This window comes from Nannospalax galili, unplaced genomic scaffold (assembly GCF_000622305.1).
Source record: "Nannospalax galili isolate Female #2095 unplaced genomic scaffold, S.galili_v1.0 scaffold444, whole genome shotgun sequence".
NCBI classification, from domain to species: domain Eukaryota; kingdom Metazoa; phylum Chordata; class Mammalia; order Rodentia; family Spalacidae; genus Nannospalax; species Nannospalax galili.
Genome location: NW_008354022.1, coordinates 229,078 through 248,823, shown reverse-complemented (window position 1 = coordinate 248,823; position 19,746 = coordinate 229,078). Strand labels below are relative to the sequence as shown.

Here is a 19,746-nt window from a genome sequence, read left to right as displayed (position 1 = left end):
TGCAGAGACACCAGATAGAGCATGTCCTCAAGACAAGCCCATGCCAGGTGTCAACAGAGTCCAGTGAGCAATGGATGTTAGGTTTCATAACATCACAGGAATCAGAGGTGGGCAGACACATCCCTTACACATGTTATAAGCCTAGGAAGTTACTTACTGTGTCTTAGATCCTGTGCAATAGTTGTGACAGGACATCTGTGTAATTAATCAACAGGGAAAACTGAGTGCTTGTAGTTCTGACATCTGTGATGTCCAAGGTAAAAGCACCAGTAGATTTTGGTGTGTGGTGAAAGCCTGTCCCAGCGTTGTGTCTTTACAGAGTGGAAGGAACCAACTAGCCTCCTTGAGGCTTTTGTGAGGACACTGATCCCATTCATGGGCCTTAATATGATTAAGTCAACTCTCTTTAGGAAACTTGGTTTTTATTGCTATTGCTGCAGAATTAGGTATCGAAATGGGATCCTGTACATGTTAGGTAAGAATTCTACCACTGAGCCATGCCCCTAGCCCCTCACTAGAGGATTCTAGGCAGGTGCTCTACCATTGGGACACACCTGAGCTCCTTACTGGGGGATTCTAGGCAGGTGCTCTACCACTGAGCCATATTCCCAGCCCCTCACTAGGAATTCTAGGTGAGCATTCCATATATGAATCATATCCCCAGTCCTTTTTACATTTTATTTTTGTAACAAGGTCTCATTGTACAGCCTAGTCTGGACTTACATTCACAATCTTGTGTCAGCCTCCCGAGTGCTGGATATTGGGTCACAAAAACTCTCTCTGTGCCTCAATTTCCTCATCTATAACCTGACAATTGTAATACACTTATCTAGACAGTGTTGCCAAAATGATAGAAAGAAATAAAATGGGCAATGTCACAGCATCTCTTGGCTCCCAGTAAAGACTTAAACATTAAATCAAGAACTGTGGCCTGTTAAAGTTCACAAGACCGCCCCATCACATTATGAAAGGGGGTCTAATCTCACTGAATGGTGAGTACTGGAGCTTCTGATTACCTGGCATTTGTAGTCAGCTTCATTAGGAATTCTGGGGTATAAATATTTCATTATCAGTACTGCCAAACAGAGTAGTTGGAATGTGTGAAAACCAGTGACTGTCAGCAGGGAAGGGACTCTGCCCACCTGAAGCCTGTGTCACAAGACTTATGCTTTGTGCCCCTCAGTGGCCTGGACACCTTTCAAGGCCTAGGGAACCTAGCTATGTGTTTATATATGCATATATTTTTGAAAAAATTCATTTTTATTTATATGTGGGGGGGTGTACACTTGTGAGTGAAATACGCACAGAGACCAGAGGAAGGCGTCAAATCTGGAGCTGGAGGTACAGGTAGTTGTGAGTCATCCGACTTGGATGCTTGGGACCAGTTGAACTGGGAGCCTCTGCAAGAGCAGCAAATGCTCTTAAGCACTGAGCCATATCTCCTGCCCTGTTTTTGTAAAATTTATAAAAATAAAAGCTTTCTTCTTTTTACATAAAGAGGATCCTCTCAAGGTATATCAACTTCAGGTCCTACAAATCCAAATTCTTTTCTTTTGAACAAATACACTTTATAAATGTTTTTAAATTTGTTTATTGTGTGTGTATTTGGAGGGGTGTATGCCATGGTGCATGTATAAAGGGAAGAGGGCAACTTGTTGGAGTCATTTCTCTCCTTCCAACATGGGGATCCTTGGGGTCAATCTTGGGTCATCAGGCTTGGCAGCAAACACCTTTACCTAACAGTCCATCTTGCCAATCTCTCTCTCTCTCTCTCTCTCTCTCTCTCTCTCTCTCTCTCTCTCTCTTTCTCCCCCACTGTGTGTGTGTGTGCAGGTTGCATTTTTGTGTGCAGGTGTGCATACACATGTACACATGCCTGTGCAAGCCAGAGGAGAAGCCCAACTGCTGTTCTGCAGGACCTGTCCACCTTGTTTTTTGAGACAGGGTCTCTCCTTGGCCTGAAACTCACCCAGTGCATTCAGCTGGCTGACCAGCAAGGCCCGGGGTTAAAGTGTGCATTGCCTCCCCAGAGCAGAAATTATAAACATGTGACACCAAGCCTGGCTTTTTGATATGGGTTCTAAGAATCAAACTGAGTCTTCAAGCTTGCATGGCAGGCACATGGAGCCGTCTTCCTCACCACCCACTTTTTTCTCCCTAAATTTGAATGTTTAGAATTTTCATTATTGGTTTTATTACTAATTGCTGAGGTGAAATGCCTGAGAGCAACCAACTCAAGGAAGGACAGGTTGATTTCAGCTCAAGGTTGGAGGATGCCATCTATCATGGTAGGGAAGGCAGGGAGACTGGACTGGCTCTCAGCCCGAAGGTGGATGCATGGGGCTGTGCTCAGATCTGAGCAGAGACTGTGGAATACCAGCCCTCTGCTGGTTTGCTCTTTTTACCTTTTTATTCAGCCCATTTGTTGTGCAACTTTTCCTAGAGAGACACAACACACATTTCTACTCACCACAGACAGGGAACTGACCAAAGTAATGATTCTACCAAAACCAGTGAGTTTACAGGAGTGTGGGTGAGGTTTATTGTCAGGAACAGGGATGGCTCAAAGACAGCTGCATCACCAAAGCCCACCCAGTATGTGTGACAGTTCTCAAAGGTGCATCCCAAGAGCTGTCTGTATGACTTGCAGGCAGCTCCACAGGTCAGGAATTCTCCTTTCTGCTGCTCAACTGGCCAGAGTTTCCTCCCCTAGAGGTTGTTTACAGCTTCTATAACCTTGGGACCCGCGTGAATCTTTCATATTTCAGCTTTCCCAGACATGTGAAGTTTGTTTCCCTCCTGAGTCTCAGGAGCCTCTCCCATTCTCTTCGAGGAAATTGCTACATAACACCTTCAGAGGAAGTGACCCCCCCCCCCCCATTTAGGATGGGTGTTCCTCCTCAGTTACTCATTTCTGGGATCACCACAGATGTATCCAAAGATGTGCCTCAATAGACCCAATCAGGTAGTCAATAAAGATCAGCACTACATTGGTCTTGGTGCACTGCATTTTATATATTTAGTGAGATGATTATTTTAGGCATAAAAATCTTTTCAGACACACCTGGAAATCGAGGAGTTTTTAGGCTGTTTTTCATAGCTGATTTACACATACATAAAATGCAAAAATATCTTAGGGGGAAAAAAGGATGCTTTGGGAATGCAGAGCATACTGATTAATGTCTATGATAAAAATATGTTAAAAACCAGGTTTCCTGAGCCAAGTGTCATTAAACCCTAACCTCAGTGGGCTGGAAACCCTCCCTGGGGATGCAGCTGAAACCCAGTGCTAGGTAAGATACCAGGATGGAATCCTTTCTCCAGGGGAGGCTTCAGTCTCCTCATCCAGCCTAGAGGAATTTTGTTTTGGTTTTGAGACAGGGTCTCATGTAGCGGAGGATGACCTTGAACTCCTGGTCCTCCTGCCTTCACCTTCAGGTTGATGGGGTTACAGGTATGGACATACATGCCCATTGTCCATTGGGATGAGAATCTTATCTGAGTGTCTTATAAAATGTTCCTGGGGAGGTCTAGCTTTTGGTGACTCATGAGGATATGAAAAGCAGGCCAGGAGCAAGGGTCAACCACGGGATTAAACTGACATATGCTATCCTAGATAGCTTTTACTGTCAACTTGACATGACCTAACTCACCTGAGAAGGGAGTCTCAGTTGAGGGATGGCATTTCCCTGTTTAAACTGGCCTGTGGGCATGTCTGTGGGGGAGTGTCTTGATTGTTAATTGATACACGAATGTCCTAGTTTGTTTCTCCATTGCTGTGACAAAACACTCTGACCAATACCAACTTGGGGAGGAAAGGGTTTATTTAGCTTACATATCCTGGGTCACAGTTCATCCGGGCGCCAAAGGTAGGAACTCAGAGCAGGAACCTGGAGGCAGAAGCTGGAGCACAGACCATGGAGGAATGCTACTTGCTTCCCTGGCCCCTGCTCAGCCTGCTTTCTTATGCAACATAGGCCCACCTGCCCAGGGGTGGCACCACCCACAGTGGGCTGGGCTCTCCCACATCACACAACAATCAAAAAGATGCCTCACAGACATGGCCACAGGCCAGTTCAATGGAGGCAATTGCCCAGTTGAGGCTCCCTCAACCCAGGTGTGTCAAGTTGACACTAAAGTTATCCAGCACAAGGAGGGTCCATCCCACTGTGGGCAACACCATTCCCTGGGCAGGTGGTGCTTGGCTGTATGAGAAAGCTAGCTGAGCATGAGCCTATGACTGAGCCAACAAGTATCCTCCTCCTCCATGGTTTCTGCTTCAAGTTCATGCTTGAGTTCTGCCCTGACTCCCCTTAGCAATGGACTGTGATCTAGAAGTATAAGCCAAATAAACCCTTTACTCCCCTAAGTTGCTTTTCATCAGAGTGTTTTATCACAGCAAAAGAATGTGTTTAGAACAGGTTAGAACCCAAGGCATAGGAGAGATAGCTATTGTTTCTATTCACCAATCCATGACAGAATATCTGACAGAAACAACTTAAGGGAGGAAGGATTTATTTTGTCTTATAGTCAGAACCGAATTTTCTACTTCATCTTAAAAAATATTTATTTTATTTTGTGTGTATGTGTGTGTTTGCATGTAAGTATGTGCACAGTGTGTGTGCAATGCCTCTGGAAGTCAGAAGAGGGCATTGGATCCCCTAGAGCTGTAGTTAAAAATGGTTGTGAACTGTTGGGTGGGTGCTGGAATCCAAACCCGGGTCCTCTACAAGAGCAACCAGTGCTCTCAAGTGCGGAGTCACCTCTTCTGTCCTGTTCTGTTTCATCTTGATACAGGTTGAGCATCTGTAATTCAAAACTCCAATATTCAAAATGCTCCAAAATCTGAAACTTTTTCAACAATAAAATGATGCCACAAATGGAAAATTCATGTGAAACTGTTTCATGCTTATAAGCCACCCACCAGGAAGTAGAGAGGCTGGTCTGGAACTGGGGCAGAGCTGTAACCCATAAACCTCACCCCTATGGCTTTGTGTCTGCTGGAGATGCTCCGTCTCCTAAAGGCTTTGCAGCCTCCCAAACAGCATGACCAACTGGGGCAAAGGATTCAAACATGTCAGCACATTTTGCAGTCAAAGCTTATCAAATGTCCAAATGTTCAAGTAATGTGTTATCAAAAGATGAGTTCAGTCCTTCATTGAAATCTAGGGGTATAAATTCATTCACACACACACACACACACACACACACACACACACACATACACACATACACACATACACAGGCACACAGACACACACAGAGTTTCCTCCTTACCCTAAAAATGATCAAGAGATTGGTGAGATGGGTAAAAGTGGGTAAAAGTGCTTGCTGAACAAGCCTGAAAACCCATGTTTACCTAGAACCCATGTAAAGAGCCACATGCAGTGGTGCACATCTGTAATCCCAGCACACCTAGGGCAATATGGGAAGCAGAGACAGGAGAATTGTCTGGAACACAGGCCAACAAGCTATGAGTATGCAGCACAGCTGCCTCAAGAGGTGGAAAGAGACACCCTGCCTCAGCAAGGTGGAAAGAAAACTAACTCCCAAAGGTTGTCCTCTGACACCCACATGTGAGGTGGCATGTGTACATCCTAACACACACACACACACACACACACACACACACACACACACACAAACGCACACGGAATAATAATTTCTGAGTGACCAAAGGGGTGCTGGAAAGATGGCTCAATGGTTAAGAGCATTTGTTGCTCTTGTAGAGAACCTGAGTTCCCAGCACCCACTGTGACTCACTATAACTCCAGCTCCAGGGGATCTGACACCTCTCTCTGAGGACTCCTGCATACACATGCACATATACACACAGATATACACACATACACATAATTTAAAAATAATAAAAAGAACTCTTTTTTGTAGACTAGGCTGGCTTGACCAAGGGATAGACAAGATGGCTCAGCTGGTAAAAGCAGACCCTAGCAGCCTGAGTTTGGGCCCTAGAGCCTACAGAAAGGTACAGAGAACTGACTACAAATTGCCCTCTGACTTCCATACACATGCTGTGGCACATGTTCACATACCCCCAATCAACAGCGATACACACAGTAATGATAAATAAAATAAACTATTTTAAAAGTGTTAAAAATCCAGGTATGATGGTGTACACCTTTATTCCCAGCACTTAAGAGGCAGAGGCAGGTAGATCTCTGTGAATTCGAGGCCAGCCTGGTCTACATACTGAATTCCAGGTCACTCAGAGCTACTCAGAGCTACATGTCTCAAAAAATAATAAATAAATAAATAAATAACTAGGAAGTATTTTAAAAAGTGACTAAGGCTTGCAGACACAAAAGGCCATGTATCGTGTGATTTCAATTTTATGAACTATCTATAATAGGCAAGTTCATACAGACAGAAAGCATATCAGTGGCCACCAGGGCTAGGACAGGGAGAAATGGGAGGAGACCAAGGGGTCCAGGGTTTCCATGTGGGATGATGGGACATTCCAGAGCTAGAGAGTAGTCATGAATACTGTGAAAGTACTTAATATTACTGAATTGAACATTCTAAGATGTTCCAAAGGGTAAATTTTTGGTATGTGTTCTTTTGAGATGTTCTGGGTTGGCACAAGAGTCCTCAGGGCTGGCAGGCCTACTGGGGCTGGCTGCATTCAAGGGACCTCAAGAGGAGCCAGGAAACTTGCATTTCCACAGGTTCCCAGATGACTTGGGCTCTGAGGACACCTGGCTTGGAGGCAACCACTGTGCTCTGTTTTGTAATTGGAACATGCCATATGTACTGTTCCCTTGTCCCCAGATGCCACAGCCTGCATTTTAAGAGTTCACCGCACCGTTTTCCAGCAAGCAGCAGGCTCTGTACCTCAGCAGCTGCTGGCAGGGAGAGGAATGGCAGTTGAGGAGGGAACATACTGATGGCATCATTGATAGAATTGTGGTACTTTTATTTTATGTATTATATATTTTATGTATAGTAGTCCTGGGCCCCATACCTGCATTTTGTTTCTACAGTTTTAGTTACCTGTAGTCAATGATAGAGCAAAAAAATTAAACCAAAATTTTCAGAAACAAACCATCTGTACTTTTTTTAAAAAAAAATTCAAATGTTCATATGAGAGTCCATTGGAATTTCTTGACAAGGGCTTCCAAAAGGATCCCTCTATTGGGTTCCTCCTCATTTTTCCTATGTCTGCCACGGCTGGACCCAAGACTGATGGATTCAGGATTTGCTTTCAGGTACTTTGCTTGTTGTTGGAGTGGTTAGAATCAGTGTCAGTTCACGCTCAAAAGCTTCAAGATAACTGAGGGGTTGCTGGTGTGTGTACAACCTGAGGGTGTGCACACTGGAAAGCTTTTACCCAGCATGGGTCATGCCTTCTCTTCCTAGCCTTCCCCAGATTGTATACTTTAGCCCTCCCCAAATCCTGGAGACCATGTGTGATTAGGGCCAAATATAAAGCTGGCTGGGAAGAGTGGCTGGATACTCTGGTGAGGATCCAATGACCCTGCTTGGCCCTCCTTTAATGAACGAGCACAACCATCAACAAGCCCAATTGTGACAATGTTTAGTGATCAGGCACAACTGAAGTCATGATGATGGTAGTTATTTCATGCAGAAGGGACTGCTGTATAGCATCATCTTATTAAAAGGACCTGGAATTTAAAAGGATTTGGTGCTAGGATCCACATATGAAAGAGAACATACCTCATTTGTTTTTGAGTCTGTGTTACTTCACTTAGTATAACAGTTTCTAGATCCTTCCATTTAACTGCAAATTTCATTATTTCATTTTTCTTTACTGCTGACTAGAACTCCATTGTGTAAATATACCATATTTTTGTTAACACACTCATTAATTGAGGGACACTTAGGTTGCTTCCATCTCTTAGCTATTGTAAAAAGAGCAGCAACAAACATGGTTGTACAAGTGTCTCTACAAGAGGATGAGTTCTTTGGGTATATGCCAAGGAGTGGTATAACCGGGTCATATGGTAGGTTCATTTTTAGTTTTTTAAGAGTTCACCACACCATTTTCCATAGAGGTTGCACAAGCTTGCAATCCCACCAGCAGTGAATGAGCATTCCCCTTTCTCCAATCCTTGCCAGCATGTGGTATCATTTGTTCCCTTCTAACTAGCCAATTTGATTGGGAAGCCATCTGTACATTTTAATTTAATTTAATTTATTATTTTTTTATGTGTATGCATGTATTGCCTGCATGTAGGTAAGTGCACCTGTGTCATGCAATGCCCACGGAGGTCAGAAGAGGCTGTCAGATACACTGGGACTGGAATTATAGACAGTTGTTAGCTGCCATGTGGGTGCTGGGATTTGAACCCGGGTCTTCTGTAAGAACAACCAGTGTTCTTAACCACTGAGCCATCTTTCCAGCCTCGCCATCTGTACATTTTAAAGGCTTATTTATTTATGGGAATGTGTGTGGCCGTGAGTGAGTATGTGCCAGTGAGTTCAGTGCCCAAGAAGATCAGATGAGGGTGTGGATCTTGCCATGGTGGTTGTGAGCTGCCATGTGGGAGCTGGGAACCGAACTCCAGTTCTCTGTAAGAGCAGTCAGTGCTCTTAACTGCTGAGCCATCTCTTCAGTCCCTCGTAGGTTTTAAATTATGTACCATTATGAGTAGTGTGTTGACTTCTCCTGTGGACTTCCTCTAGCCCTCCTAGGAGAGAAATTACCCTTTGCCCAGCATTTCCTGGCTGTATACTCCACCTACCCATCAGCTATTTCTGTTATGAGATTGACTACGGCAGCACTAATGCATTTGTATTTAAATAACCACTACTTTATTTAATAAGTGCTAATTTCCATGAATCTGTCAATCTGTTATCTATTATCTATCCATCCATCCATCCATCTAATCTATCATCTATCTAATCTATCCTACATGTGTGTGTGGGGAGAGAGAGAGAGAGAGAGAGAGAGAGAGAGAGAGAGAGATTTTTGTTTTATTTTTGAGGCTTGATCTTATGTAGCCCAGGCTGGTTTCCAACTTGCTGTGTAGCCAAGGATGGCCTTCAACTCCTAATCTTCCTACTTCCAGCCCCTAAGTGCTAGAAGTACAGGTGTATGTATCAACATGTTTGATTTAGGACATGTTGGAGATGGAACACAGGGTGTCGTGCATGCTAGGCAAGCTCCCTACCCACTGAACCACATGCTCAGCTCCCACTATATTTTTAAATTATTCTATTTGTTATTCTTGTTAATCTGTGCATAATTTATAAATTGAACTTTTTCATAAGGTATCAGTTACTTTGCTCATTGCTGTGACAAAATACTTGAAAGAATCAACTTAAGGGAAGAAAGATTTATTTTGGCTCATGGTTTAAGGGGTTACAGTCTATCATAGTGGGGAAGGCACAGCAGATAGACCAACTCCATCAGCTGCAGGAACTCAAGGCTCTGCTTGCTCATGTCTTGGTGGCTCAGGAAGCAGAGTGAGCCACTGACAGGGGGCCTTTTCTGTAATCCTCACAGCCCAGCCCTAGATCCTACAACCTCCAGCTAGAGCCCCATGTCCAAAAGGTTCCACAGCCTCCCAAAACAGCGCCACCTTCTGGGGAGCCAGTGCTCTAACACATGACCCTGCGGGGAGACTTCCATTCCAACTACAGCACTGAGGTATTATGTACAGAGAAAAAAGGGTTTTTTGTGGTTTTGGGTAAATGGGGTTATTCCATGGAGCTGCCTTGTATATGGAGATGACTGGAATAATAACAGAAATAGAGGGAAAGTGAACAGAAGCCGGGACAGCATAGGGTTGAGGGACTGACCTCATGCATGTGTGCACATGTGTGTGTGAGTACACATACACATGCACACGCACACACATACACCAATTTTAAAAATTAAATTTTTGAGATGCCTCACAAGCATGAGAACCTGAATTCAAACCTCAGAACTCATATAAATAAAGCTGGGTGTGATGGCGTATACCTGCCCAATGCTGGGGAGGTGGAGACAAGTGGATCCGTGGTGCTGGCTGTACAGCCAGTCCAGCCTACTTAATGAGTTTCCAGCCAGTGAGATACCTTAAACAAGGTAGGCAGCACCTGTACACATGCACGCACACGAAGAGATATAAGTTCTCAGACCATACCTTGGACATACCAGTGGTTGCAATGCAACTTAAAATTCTAGAAACATTCCTGTGAGCTTAGACCATTTTTTGCATGTATCCACACCTTGGGAGAGCAGAGCATTCAATTTTCCTTTGCCTAGAGACTTTCTATATGAGGGTAGAGGTGTGAGGTTATCTACAGTGAACATCTTGGTTCAACCTTTGGTCCAGTGGCTACTTTCAGGCCCATGTCTGTGTGATCCAAAGTTTCTCGTGTTTGTTTTGGATGTAGGTAGAGGCAAGCCTCCTGCATTAGCTGTTGTTCCCCAGCAGGACTTTGAGACAAGAGACTATGAACTGTGTGTCCCATCATGCTGCTGAGAGTGAGGACTCCAGCTAGATTTCTGAAATAATATTTCCCCCTTAGTTTTCATTGTTTGTAACTCTTTTTTAACATTTATTATTTTTATTTTGTGTGTATGAGTGTATTACCTGCGTGTATGTAAGTGCACCTGTGTCGTGCAATGCCTGCAGAGAACAGAGAGGCTGTTGGATCCCCTGGAACTGGAGTTACAGACAGTTGTTAGCTGTCATGTGGGTGCTGGGACTTGAACCCTGGTCTTGGAGACAAGTGGATCCGTGGTGCTGGCTGTACAGCCAGTCCAGCCTACTTAATGAGTTTCCAGCCAGTGAGATACCTTAAACAAGGTAGGCAGCACCTGTACACATGCACGCACACGAAGAGATATAAGTTCTCAGACCATACCTTGGACATACCAGTGGTTGCAATGCAACTTAAAATTCTAGAAACATTCCTGTGAGCTTAGACCATTTTTTGCATGTATCCACACCTTGGGAGAGCAGAGCATTCAATTTTCCTTTGCCTAGAGACTTTCTATATGAGGGTAGAGGTGTGAGGTTATCTACAGTGAACATCTTGGTTCAACCTTTGATCCAGTGGCTACTTTCAGGCCCATGTCTGTGTGATCCAAAGTTTCTCGTGTTTGTTTTGGATGTAGGTAGAGGCAAGCCTCCTGCATTAGCTGTTGTTCCCCAGCAGGACTTTGAGACAAGAGACTATGAACTGTGTGTCCCATCATGCTGCTGAGAGTGAGGACTCCAGCTAGATTTCTGAAATAATATTTCCCCCTTAGTTTTCATTGTTTGTAACTCTTTTTTAACATTTATTATTTTTATTTTGTGTGTATGAGTGTATTACCTGCGTGTATGTAAGTGCACCTGTGTCGTGCAATGCCTGCAGAGAACAGAGAGGCTGTTGGATCCCCTGGAACTGGAGTTACAGACAGTTGTTAGCTGTCATGTGGGTGCTGGGACTTGAACCCTGGTCTTCTGCAAGAACAGTCAGTGTTCTTAACCGCTGAGCCATCTCTTCAGCCCCCATTGTTTGTACCTATTATTTCCAGTTTTCACTCCCTAAGCCTGGATAACAGGTGTTGCTTTTATTGCTAAGGTGCAGACAACACTCCCATGCTGATACATTCTGATCTTGGGCGGTATTTACTTCCCCCTTCTCAACTTCCCAAAATACTGTTTATCAAAACCTTCAGCAGCACAAGGATTCCCAAATGGCACCTGGCCAATTTGGTATTGAATTTCCTCTAACACTGGAAGGTAAACATTTATCTTGGAAGAAATAGGTTTTTGTTTTCTTCTCTGAGTTTGTTCATGAGACAAAAAAAAAAAAAGAAAAAAGAAAAAAAAACTCATATAAAGTGTTGTTCTTTTCTTCTGGTGCTGGGGATTAAGTTTATGGTCTTGAATATGTTGGGCAAGGGCTGTACCACTGAGCTACATCTCCAGCCCTTTCTTCTGTGTGTGTGTGTGTGTGTGTGTGTGTGTGTGTGTGTGTGTGTGTGTGTGTGTGTGTGTGTGTGTGTGTGTGTATGTGTATTCACATTTGTGTGGAGGCCAGATGTCAGCTTCAGGTATCATTACTCAGGCATGTCCACCTTGTATTTGAAGACAGGGTCTCTCAGTGACCTGGAACTCATGGCTTCAACTAGGCTAGCAGGCCAGAGAGCCCTAGGGATCCACCTGCTCCACCTCCCCAGGGCTGAGATTGCAAGCACATACCACCATACCTGGATTTTTCTTACATGCATTCTGTGGATCAAACTCAGTCTTCATGCTTCTGGTCATGGTTGATAGAAACCAGAAGTTCCCTGAGACAAATGTCTCACCCTAGCTCCACTGTTAATAGTTAGTCACATCCCTATCTGGGGCCTGGTGGAATGCCACAGATGCAGTAGGCTGGACAACCTATTCCTCTTGCCAGGATGTCTCTCTGCTGTCCTTGTGCCTGGGTTATCAGCTAGGTATTCAACTAGCCACATTCAAGCTAAACAGCTTCTTTGCTCTACAACTCCAGGAAAAGGACCAAGGATACCCCTCTGCCTTCTTTGTTTCTGGTAATATAAAATTCACTTTAACCCCCCCACTTTTGCACAGCCTGCTTGTCTGCAGAGAAGCTGTGTCACCTTCACTGAACAAATCCTCTGTTCAGTCTACTGGAGGTCTGCCTCTGGTATCTTACCTAAGCTTTGTTCTTTCTCTGTCCTCCCAAAGCTTACAATGATGTGTTAGCACAGCAGCAGGAAAGTAATCAGTACAGCCCCGTTCGCTCAGAAACTCTGCCCTTCTGAGTTTGTGCCCCTGCTGCTAACTCTAGCGAGCGTTGATGTTCCACTCTTTTTCCTACCTACGAATGTCATTGGCCATTTTATTAACTGTTTTCTGGTAGTCTTGTAGTTTTTTTGCCATTTGAAAGAGATCCCCAGCCCTCTGATTCTATATTTTTCTACGTGAGTATGTTGTGGAATGGGAGAGCACACCCTCCACCACCAAACCTTCAGCTAACCTTCTCCCTGAACGTTCCCAGTACAAATAGTTACCTTCTCTGTAGCACAGTGTCCTAGTTTGTTCTTCACTGCTGTGACAAAATACTCTGACCAATACCAACTTGGGGAGGAAAGGGTTTATTCAGCTTACATCTCCCAGGTCACAGTTCATCAGGGAGCCCAAGGTGGGAACTCAGGGCAGGAACCTGGAGGCAGGAGCTGGAGCACAGGCCATGGAGAAAGGCTGCTTACTGGCTTGCTCCCCTGGCCCCTGCTCAGCCTGCTTTCTTATGCTACATAGGCCCACCTGCCCAGGGGTGGCACCACCCACAGTGGGCTGGGCCCTCCCACATCACTCATCAAGAAGATGCCCTTCAGACATGGCCACAGGCCAGTCCAATAGAGGCAATTCTCCAACTGAGGCTCCCTCAACCCAGGTGTGTCAAGTTGACACCAAAGCTATCTAGCACACATGGTTATCATTTTTGTCACTACTGGCATGGTGTCTTTATGCTCTCTAACCTCCTCTGAAATCCCCATTCAGGCCTCTCAGATGCATGTGGAAGAAAAAAAATAGAAATAAAAATAATTTTCAGGGGCCAGCAAGATGCTCATCGGGTAAAGGTGCTTGTTGCCAAGTATGATAACCTGAGTTTGATCCCCAGAACTCACTTGGGTGGAAGAAGCGAATTGACTCCTGCAAATTGTCCTCTTGACCTACACACACACTCCATGGCACATACATGTGCATGCATGCATAATAATGATAATAATAACAATAATTTAAAATATCAATACTAAGTTAATTATCCATCTTGACCTGTTACATTTTGCTAGAATAATTTGGGACATTCTCTTGATATTGATTCATTTGCTTCTCATACTAACCCTGAAGACTGAGAGTCACCTTCTCAGTGGATGAGAAAGATGGTAATTGGCTGACTTGTGCAAGATCACTAGAGTAATACGTGGGGCTGTAGAACCTGAGTCCAAGGTCTGACTCCAGCTTCAATGCTGGCAGGGCTTCATGGAGTCAGAGGCTCTGCTCCCTCCAGCCCCTGATCTATAATTTCATTTCTGTTGCTGGGATGAAACACTGACCAAAAGAAGCTCAGGGGAGGGAAAGGTTTGTCTTACAATTCCATGTCATAGTCATTATTGTAGGGAAATCAGGGCAGGAGCTCAAGCACCACATCCATAGTCAAGAAGAGAGCATAAACCTGTGGGTCCTTGCCCTGCTTATACTCAACTCAACTGGCTCTGTCCTCTCTTACATAGCCTGGGACCCCCTGCCTAGGGAATGGTGCTGTTCACAGTGGACTGGGTCTTCCCACATCAATTAACAATCAAGACAGTCTCCCACAGAAATCATTATTGTTAGTTTTTTGGGTTTTTTTTGGGGGGGGTGGCTGAGGCAGGGTCTCCCTGAAGCCCTAGCTGGCCTGGAGCTTGCTATGTAGACCAGAATGACCCCCATCTCACAGAGATCTACCTGACTCTGCCTCCCAAGTGCTGGGACTAAAGGCATGCACCACCATGGCAGGCTCATCACCATGTTTTGATGTAGGTTTGAGATGATGTATTCACACATTTCCTGTGTTCTGTCATTTCTAGAAGAGCTGAAGGCACCCCTGGAGGAGTATGTCCACAAACGCTACCCTGGGCTGGTGAAGGTGGTTCGCAATCAAAAGAGAGAGGGCCTGATCCGAGCTCGCATTGAGGGCTGGAAAGCAGCCACCGGCCAGGTCACTGGCTTCTTTGATGCCCATGTGGAATTCACTGCTGGCTGGTAGGTCACGAGTCAAAACTCAGGGGTGCTCGGGAAGGGCTGAATCTGGGAGGTGGGACTTTCTGCCTATTTCTTTTGGAGCCACTGGGAGAATGGAAAAGGGAAGACCACTGGCCACTACCTATTTCAGTCTCTGTTATTATCATCAGATAATTAGTTGCTTTTCTTGTTGCTGTGACAAAATGCCTGACAAAAGCAACTTAAGGAAGGACGGGTTTATTGTGGCTCACAATTTGAGGGCACAGTGCATCATGGTGGGAAGGCATGGTGGCAGGAGTGTGAGGCAGCTGATCACATGGCATCCACAGTCAGGAAGCAGAGAGAAATGAATGCTGGTGCTCAGCTCACTTTCTCCTTTTTATTCAGTCCAGGACCCCAGCCCATGGGATGGTGCTGCCCACATTCAGGGTGGGTCTTCCCTCCTCAGTTAACCCAACCTAGAAACTCCCTCACAGATATGGCCATAAGTGTGTCTCCTAAGTGACTCTAGATCCAGTTGACAACCAGTATTAACCATTATAGTCACTGTGATAGTGAGTTCAAGGCCAGGCCTGGGAAATACAAGACCCTGTCTCAAAAAAGATTTTTTTTTTCCTCTATAATAACAATAACAACTAATAGGGCCTGGAGAGATGGTTCAGTGGTTAAGAGCACTTGCTGCTCTGGCAGAGAACCCAAGTTCAGTTCCTAGCACCTAGCTTGGGCAGCTCACAACCACATGAAACTACAGCTCCAGCAGATCCAGTGCCCCCTTTTGACCTGTATAGGTACTGCACTCACATGCACATACAAACATACACACAGATTATAAAAAATTAAACAATAATCAACAAGTTATTAAAAATTGGTTGTAAATTAAATTAATTTGTAAAATTAAAATAAATTAAAATTAAATATTAAAATTTAAACTTAAAATTAACTGAATTTTAAAAATAACAACAAATATAAACAAATGAAAATAAAAGTCAAATAGTTATTCTTCCCTAACCAACTTGAAGTCAGCTCAGAAGTATAATAACCTGAGCTCTGTGTAGATTAATGAGTGAGAAGAGTCTTTTCAACTGCCGCATAGTAATTGTGTATATTTATAGGGTGCAGTGTGCCATTTCCACACACACATACAATGGTCTTCAGTCAAATTCATCTTTAGCTGATCTTCCACCTCAAACATGTACCATTAGTCTGTGTTGTTGACATTCAAAGTCCTCTCCTGATTATTGTAACATATACAATGAGTTGTCCTTGACTGTGGTTACTCTGCTGTGCTGGGCACAGGAGTGTGAGCTTCTTGTTGTTTCTGTACCTGTTAGCCGCACTCTCCTCCCTCTCCCAGCCTTAGGGAACCATGGCTCTACTCTCCACTTCTACCAGATCAGCTTCTGAGAAGTGCAGAATCTGGTACTTTACAGTGTTTATTTATATGTGATGACAGCATCTTATGCCTGTGTACATGTGGGTGCATGTGGTTGTGTAACAGGAGAGTGTGTCTGTGTGTATGTGTGCAGATATGTAGGGATGGGTGTGTATAGGTGCATGTGTGTTTTGCAGGTGCATGTGTCTGTATGCATGTGTTTACGGGTGCATGTATCTATGTTTGTGTGCAGGTGCTTATGTGTATGCTCGTGTGTACAGGTGCATGTATGTATATGTGTGCAGGTGTGTGGGTGGTTATGTACAGGTACATGTGTGTATGTCTGCCTATGCAGGTGCATGTTTGTATTCAAGCACTGTATGTATATGTGTGTGCAGATATGTGAGGTGTGTGTGCATGTGTGTGCATGTGTGTACAGGTGCATGTATGTGTGAAAATTCATGTATGTGTGCATGTGTATATGGGTACATGTGTATTGTCTGTGTGTGTGCACATGTGTGCACTGTCTGTCTCTGTGTATGTATGGATATATGTGTGTGCACATATAGAAACAGTGGCTCTCTGAATTCATCCTTTGGTCGATTTGGCCAGAAAGAGGGCTGAAGGTAGACCATAATCATTTGACCCTGGACCTGCAACATTCCAACTCTCCACAATCACAGACTTTCTAATCAGGTGATCAGGTGTGTACAGAATCTTTGACACTGGCACAGGTGTGACTTTTCTCTGGGACCTTCAATTCACACTTGGGATGACTTCTAATTCCTTCTCAGCTGTAACATTATCACTTGTGTATGCATCCTCTTGGCAAAGCAGTCTAAGCCCTATATTCATTGGAGATTCACTGGGCAAGAGAGGATCAGTTTCCAGGCAGGGCACATGTACCCCTTAGGGTGGAGCTGGGAGCAGGAGGTAAGAAGTCATAGAGTGAGAACAACCCTGAGCTGTAGAAGCATCCTACAGGGTTGGGGAGACGGCTCAGTTGGTAAAGTGCTTGCTATGTAAGTGTGAGGACTTGAGGTCTGACCTTGGCACCCAACTTAAAGAAAAACAGGCACAGTTGTGCACAAGCCTGTAACTCCAGCGCTGTTGGGGGCAGAAATGGAGGGGGTCCCTGAGGCTTGCTCACTTCTAGCCTAGCTCCGGGTTCAGTGAGAGACCCTGTGATAAAAAAAAAAAGCTGAGGGGCTGGAGAGCTGGCTTAGTGGTTGAGAGAACTTGCTGTTCTTGTGGAGGACCTGAGTTCAGTTCTCAGCACCTGCAACTCTATCTCCAGAGGATCTGACACCCTCTTCTGACTGCCATGGGCACTGGATGCACATAGCACACACACACACACACACACACACACACACACACACATACACAAATAAAAATAAATCTTTTAAAAACATAAAATGGAGAGGAATTGAGGAAGTCACCTGACATTGACCTCTGGCTTCTACATACATGTGTGCGCACACATGAGCAGATACATACAAATACCATACACACAAACACACACACACACAGAGGCACAATTAAAAAAATATTTTTTGAAAGAGTGAAAGACTTAAGCCTTCTTCCTGGGGGAATCCCTTTCTTGGGACAGGTGACATTGGAGCTGAGCCTCCTGGTGGCTTTGCTTTCTGCCAGTGGCCAAGGGACTCCCTAGAAGAGAATCTCTCCAGTGAAGACTTGGAGAAAGTTCTAGAAGCCAGGAACACTGGGTTCTCTTCTGGCTTCCATCTTTTCCATACATGCAGAGTATTGAAGGAAGTCAATGGCCCAGGGTATATTTTATTGCTTATTTTAAATAGAAAGATGAGCTGAGCCAACAGGTAATTCAATAGCTGCAAATGAAAAGAGATTGTGGCAGCTGCGAGCTTTCATCATTCTTCCAATAGTGCAAAGAAATGGGATTTTCCACTTGACTCTTTTCCAAAGTCTGTGCTCTGGTCCAGGCTGCGAGATTAATGTCTCGGTTTATGAGAGCCATCTTTGGCTTCTCAGATGTGGAAAGGGATTCCTCCCTGTTCAGCCTTACAGACACATGGCAGCCTGACCATCTGCTCTCTCCTGAGCCAGCCAGCTACACCTTGAATCTGAGGCCAGTTCTGGGATTCATGCTGGCTGCAGCCTTGGGGGTTGGGGGGGTGGGGGCTGTTGGAAGCCAGATTTGCCCAGCTTTGTGTTTAATTAGTTCCAGGCCTTCCGTTGAGAACCAATTCAATTAGATTCTTTTAAAGAAATTAATTAAATAATCAATTAAAACAACGGAAATAGTCACACATACACAAGCTAGCAAAATTGCTCATTAAAACCAGGCCCTCGGGGCTGGAGAGATGGCTCAGCGGTTAAAAGCACTGACTGCACTCGCAGAGGACCCGGGTTCGATTCCCAGAACCCACATGACAGCTAACAACTGTCCATAACTCCAGTTCCAAGGGATCCGACTTCTTCTAACCTCCTCCAACATTTCATGACACAAATGCACTTACACACAGGCAAACGATACACTCATTTATACACATAAAATAAAAATAATAAAAAAAACAAAAAAATAAACAAAACAAAAAACAGACCCTCCAGAATGGAAGTGACCCATTTGTGGAGAGGAAATTTAGTCTCAGTAGAAAAGCAAAAGCAAATCCAAAAACCAACAGATGAGAAGTATTGATATTAAAAAGAGTGACTTGCAGCTAGAGATAAGGTTCAACAGTTAAGAACACATGCTGCATTTGCAGAGAACCTAGGCTCTGTTCCCAGTACCCACATGGTAGCTAATGACCATCTGTAACTCCAGCTCCAGGGGATTGGATGCCCTCTTCTGACCTCCATGGACCTTGTACTCATGTGTACATAAACACAAACACATACATACATATAAGTATAAATAAAAATAAATCTTTAAAAAACAGAAAGAAGTCAAGGGGAGCTTGGCACTTTCTGGGTAAAGGACTCCGCATTCTGAATTTTCTCTCTAGGCTATTCCTGCCCATACAGGCGTCACTGCGATGATTTCTTCATGGGTGAAGGCATCAGGGACACACTGCACACTTGAATACACACACAGAGGTCTAGGGATGTGGCTCAGTTGGTAGAGCTTGCCTAGCATACACAAAGCCCCAGGTTCCAGCCTCAGCATCCCATGAATGGGTATGGTGATGCACACCTGCAATCCCAGCACTCAGGAGGTAGAGGCTAGGAGGACTGGTAGTTCCAGGCTAGCCTGGGCCTCACAGGGAGTTTAAGGCCACCCTGGGCAATTCAACACAACAGTATTAAGATAAAAACAAAATTGAGCTAGGGATGTGGCTCAGTTGGTAGAGTGCTCACCTAGCATGTGTGAAGACCTGGACTCCATCCCAGCACTGCATAAATCAGGCATGGTGATGCACATCTGTAATCCCAGCCCTTAGGAGATAGAGTCAGGAAGATCATAAATTCAAGATCATCCTTGTCCACATAGTAATTTTGAGGCCATCCTGGGCTACATGAGTGCCTTTCTTAAAATAAAACAAAACAGGGCCGGGTGTGGTGGTACATGCCTTTAATCCCAACACTTGGGAGGCAGAGGCAGGCAGATCTCTATGAGTTCAAGGCCAGCCTGGTCTACATAGCGAGTTCCAGGTCAGCTGGGGCTACAGGGAGACCCTGTCTCAAAAAGACCAAAAGTAA

At 44.6% G+C, this 19,746-nt stretch overlaps 1 protein-coding gene across 1 annotated transcript in view; it reads left to right on the top strand.

The window, feature by feature from the left end:
• The window catches only part of Galnt17 (polypeptide N-acetylgalactosaminyltransferase 17), a gene marked incomplete in the record, with an annotated part of 518,181 nt that overhangs the window by 286,387 nt on the left and 212,048 nt on the right, over positions 1 to 19,746 (top strand). Inside the window, 1 exon segment of the mRNA XM_008851109.3 lies at positions 14,540 to 14,714. Coding sequence (XP_008849331.1) covers positions 14,540 to 14,714 — 175 coding nt within the window.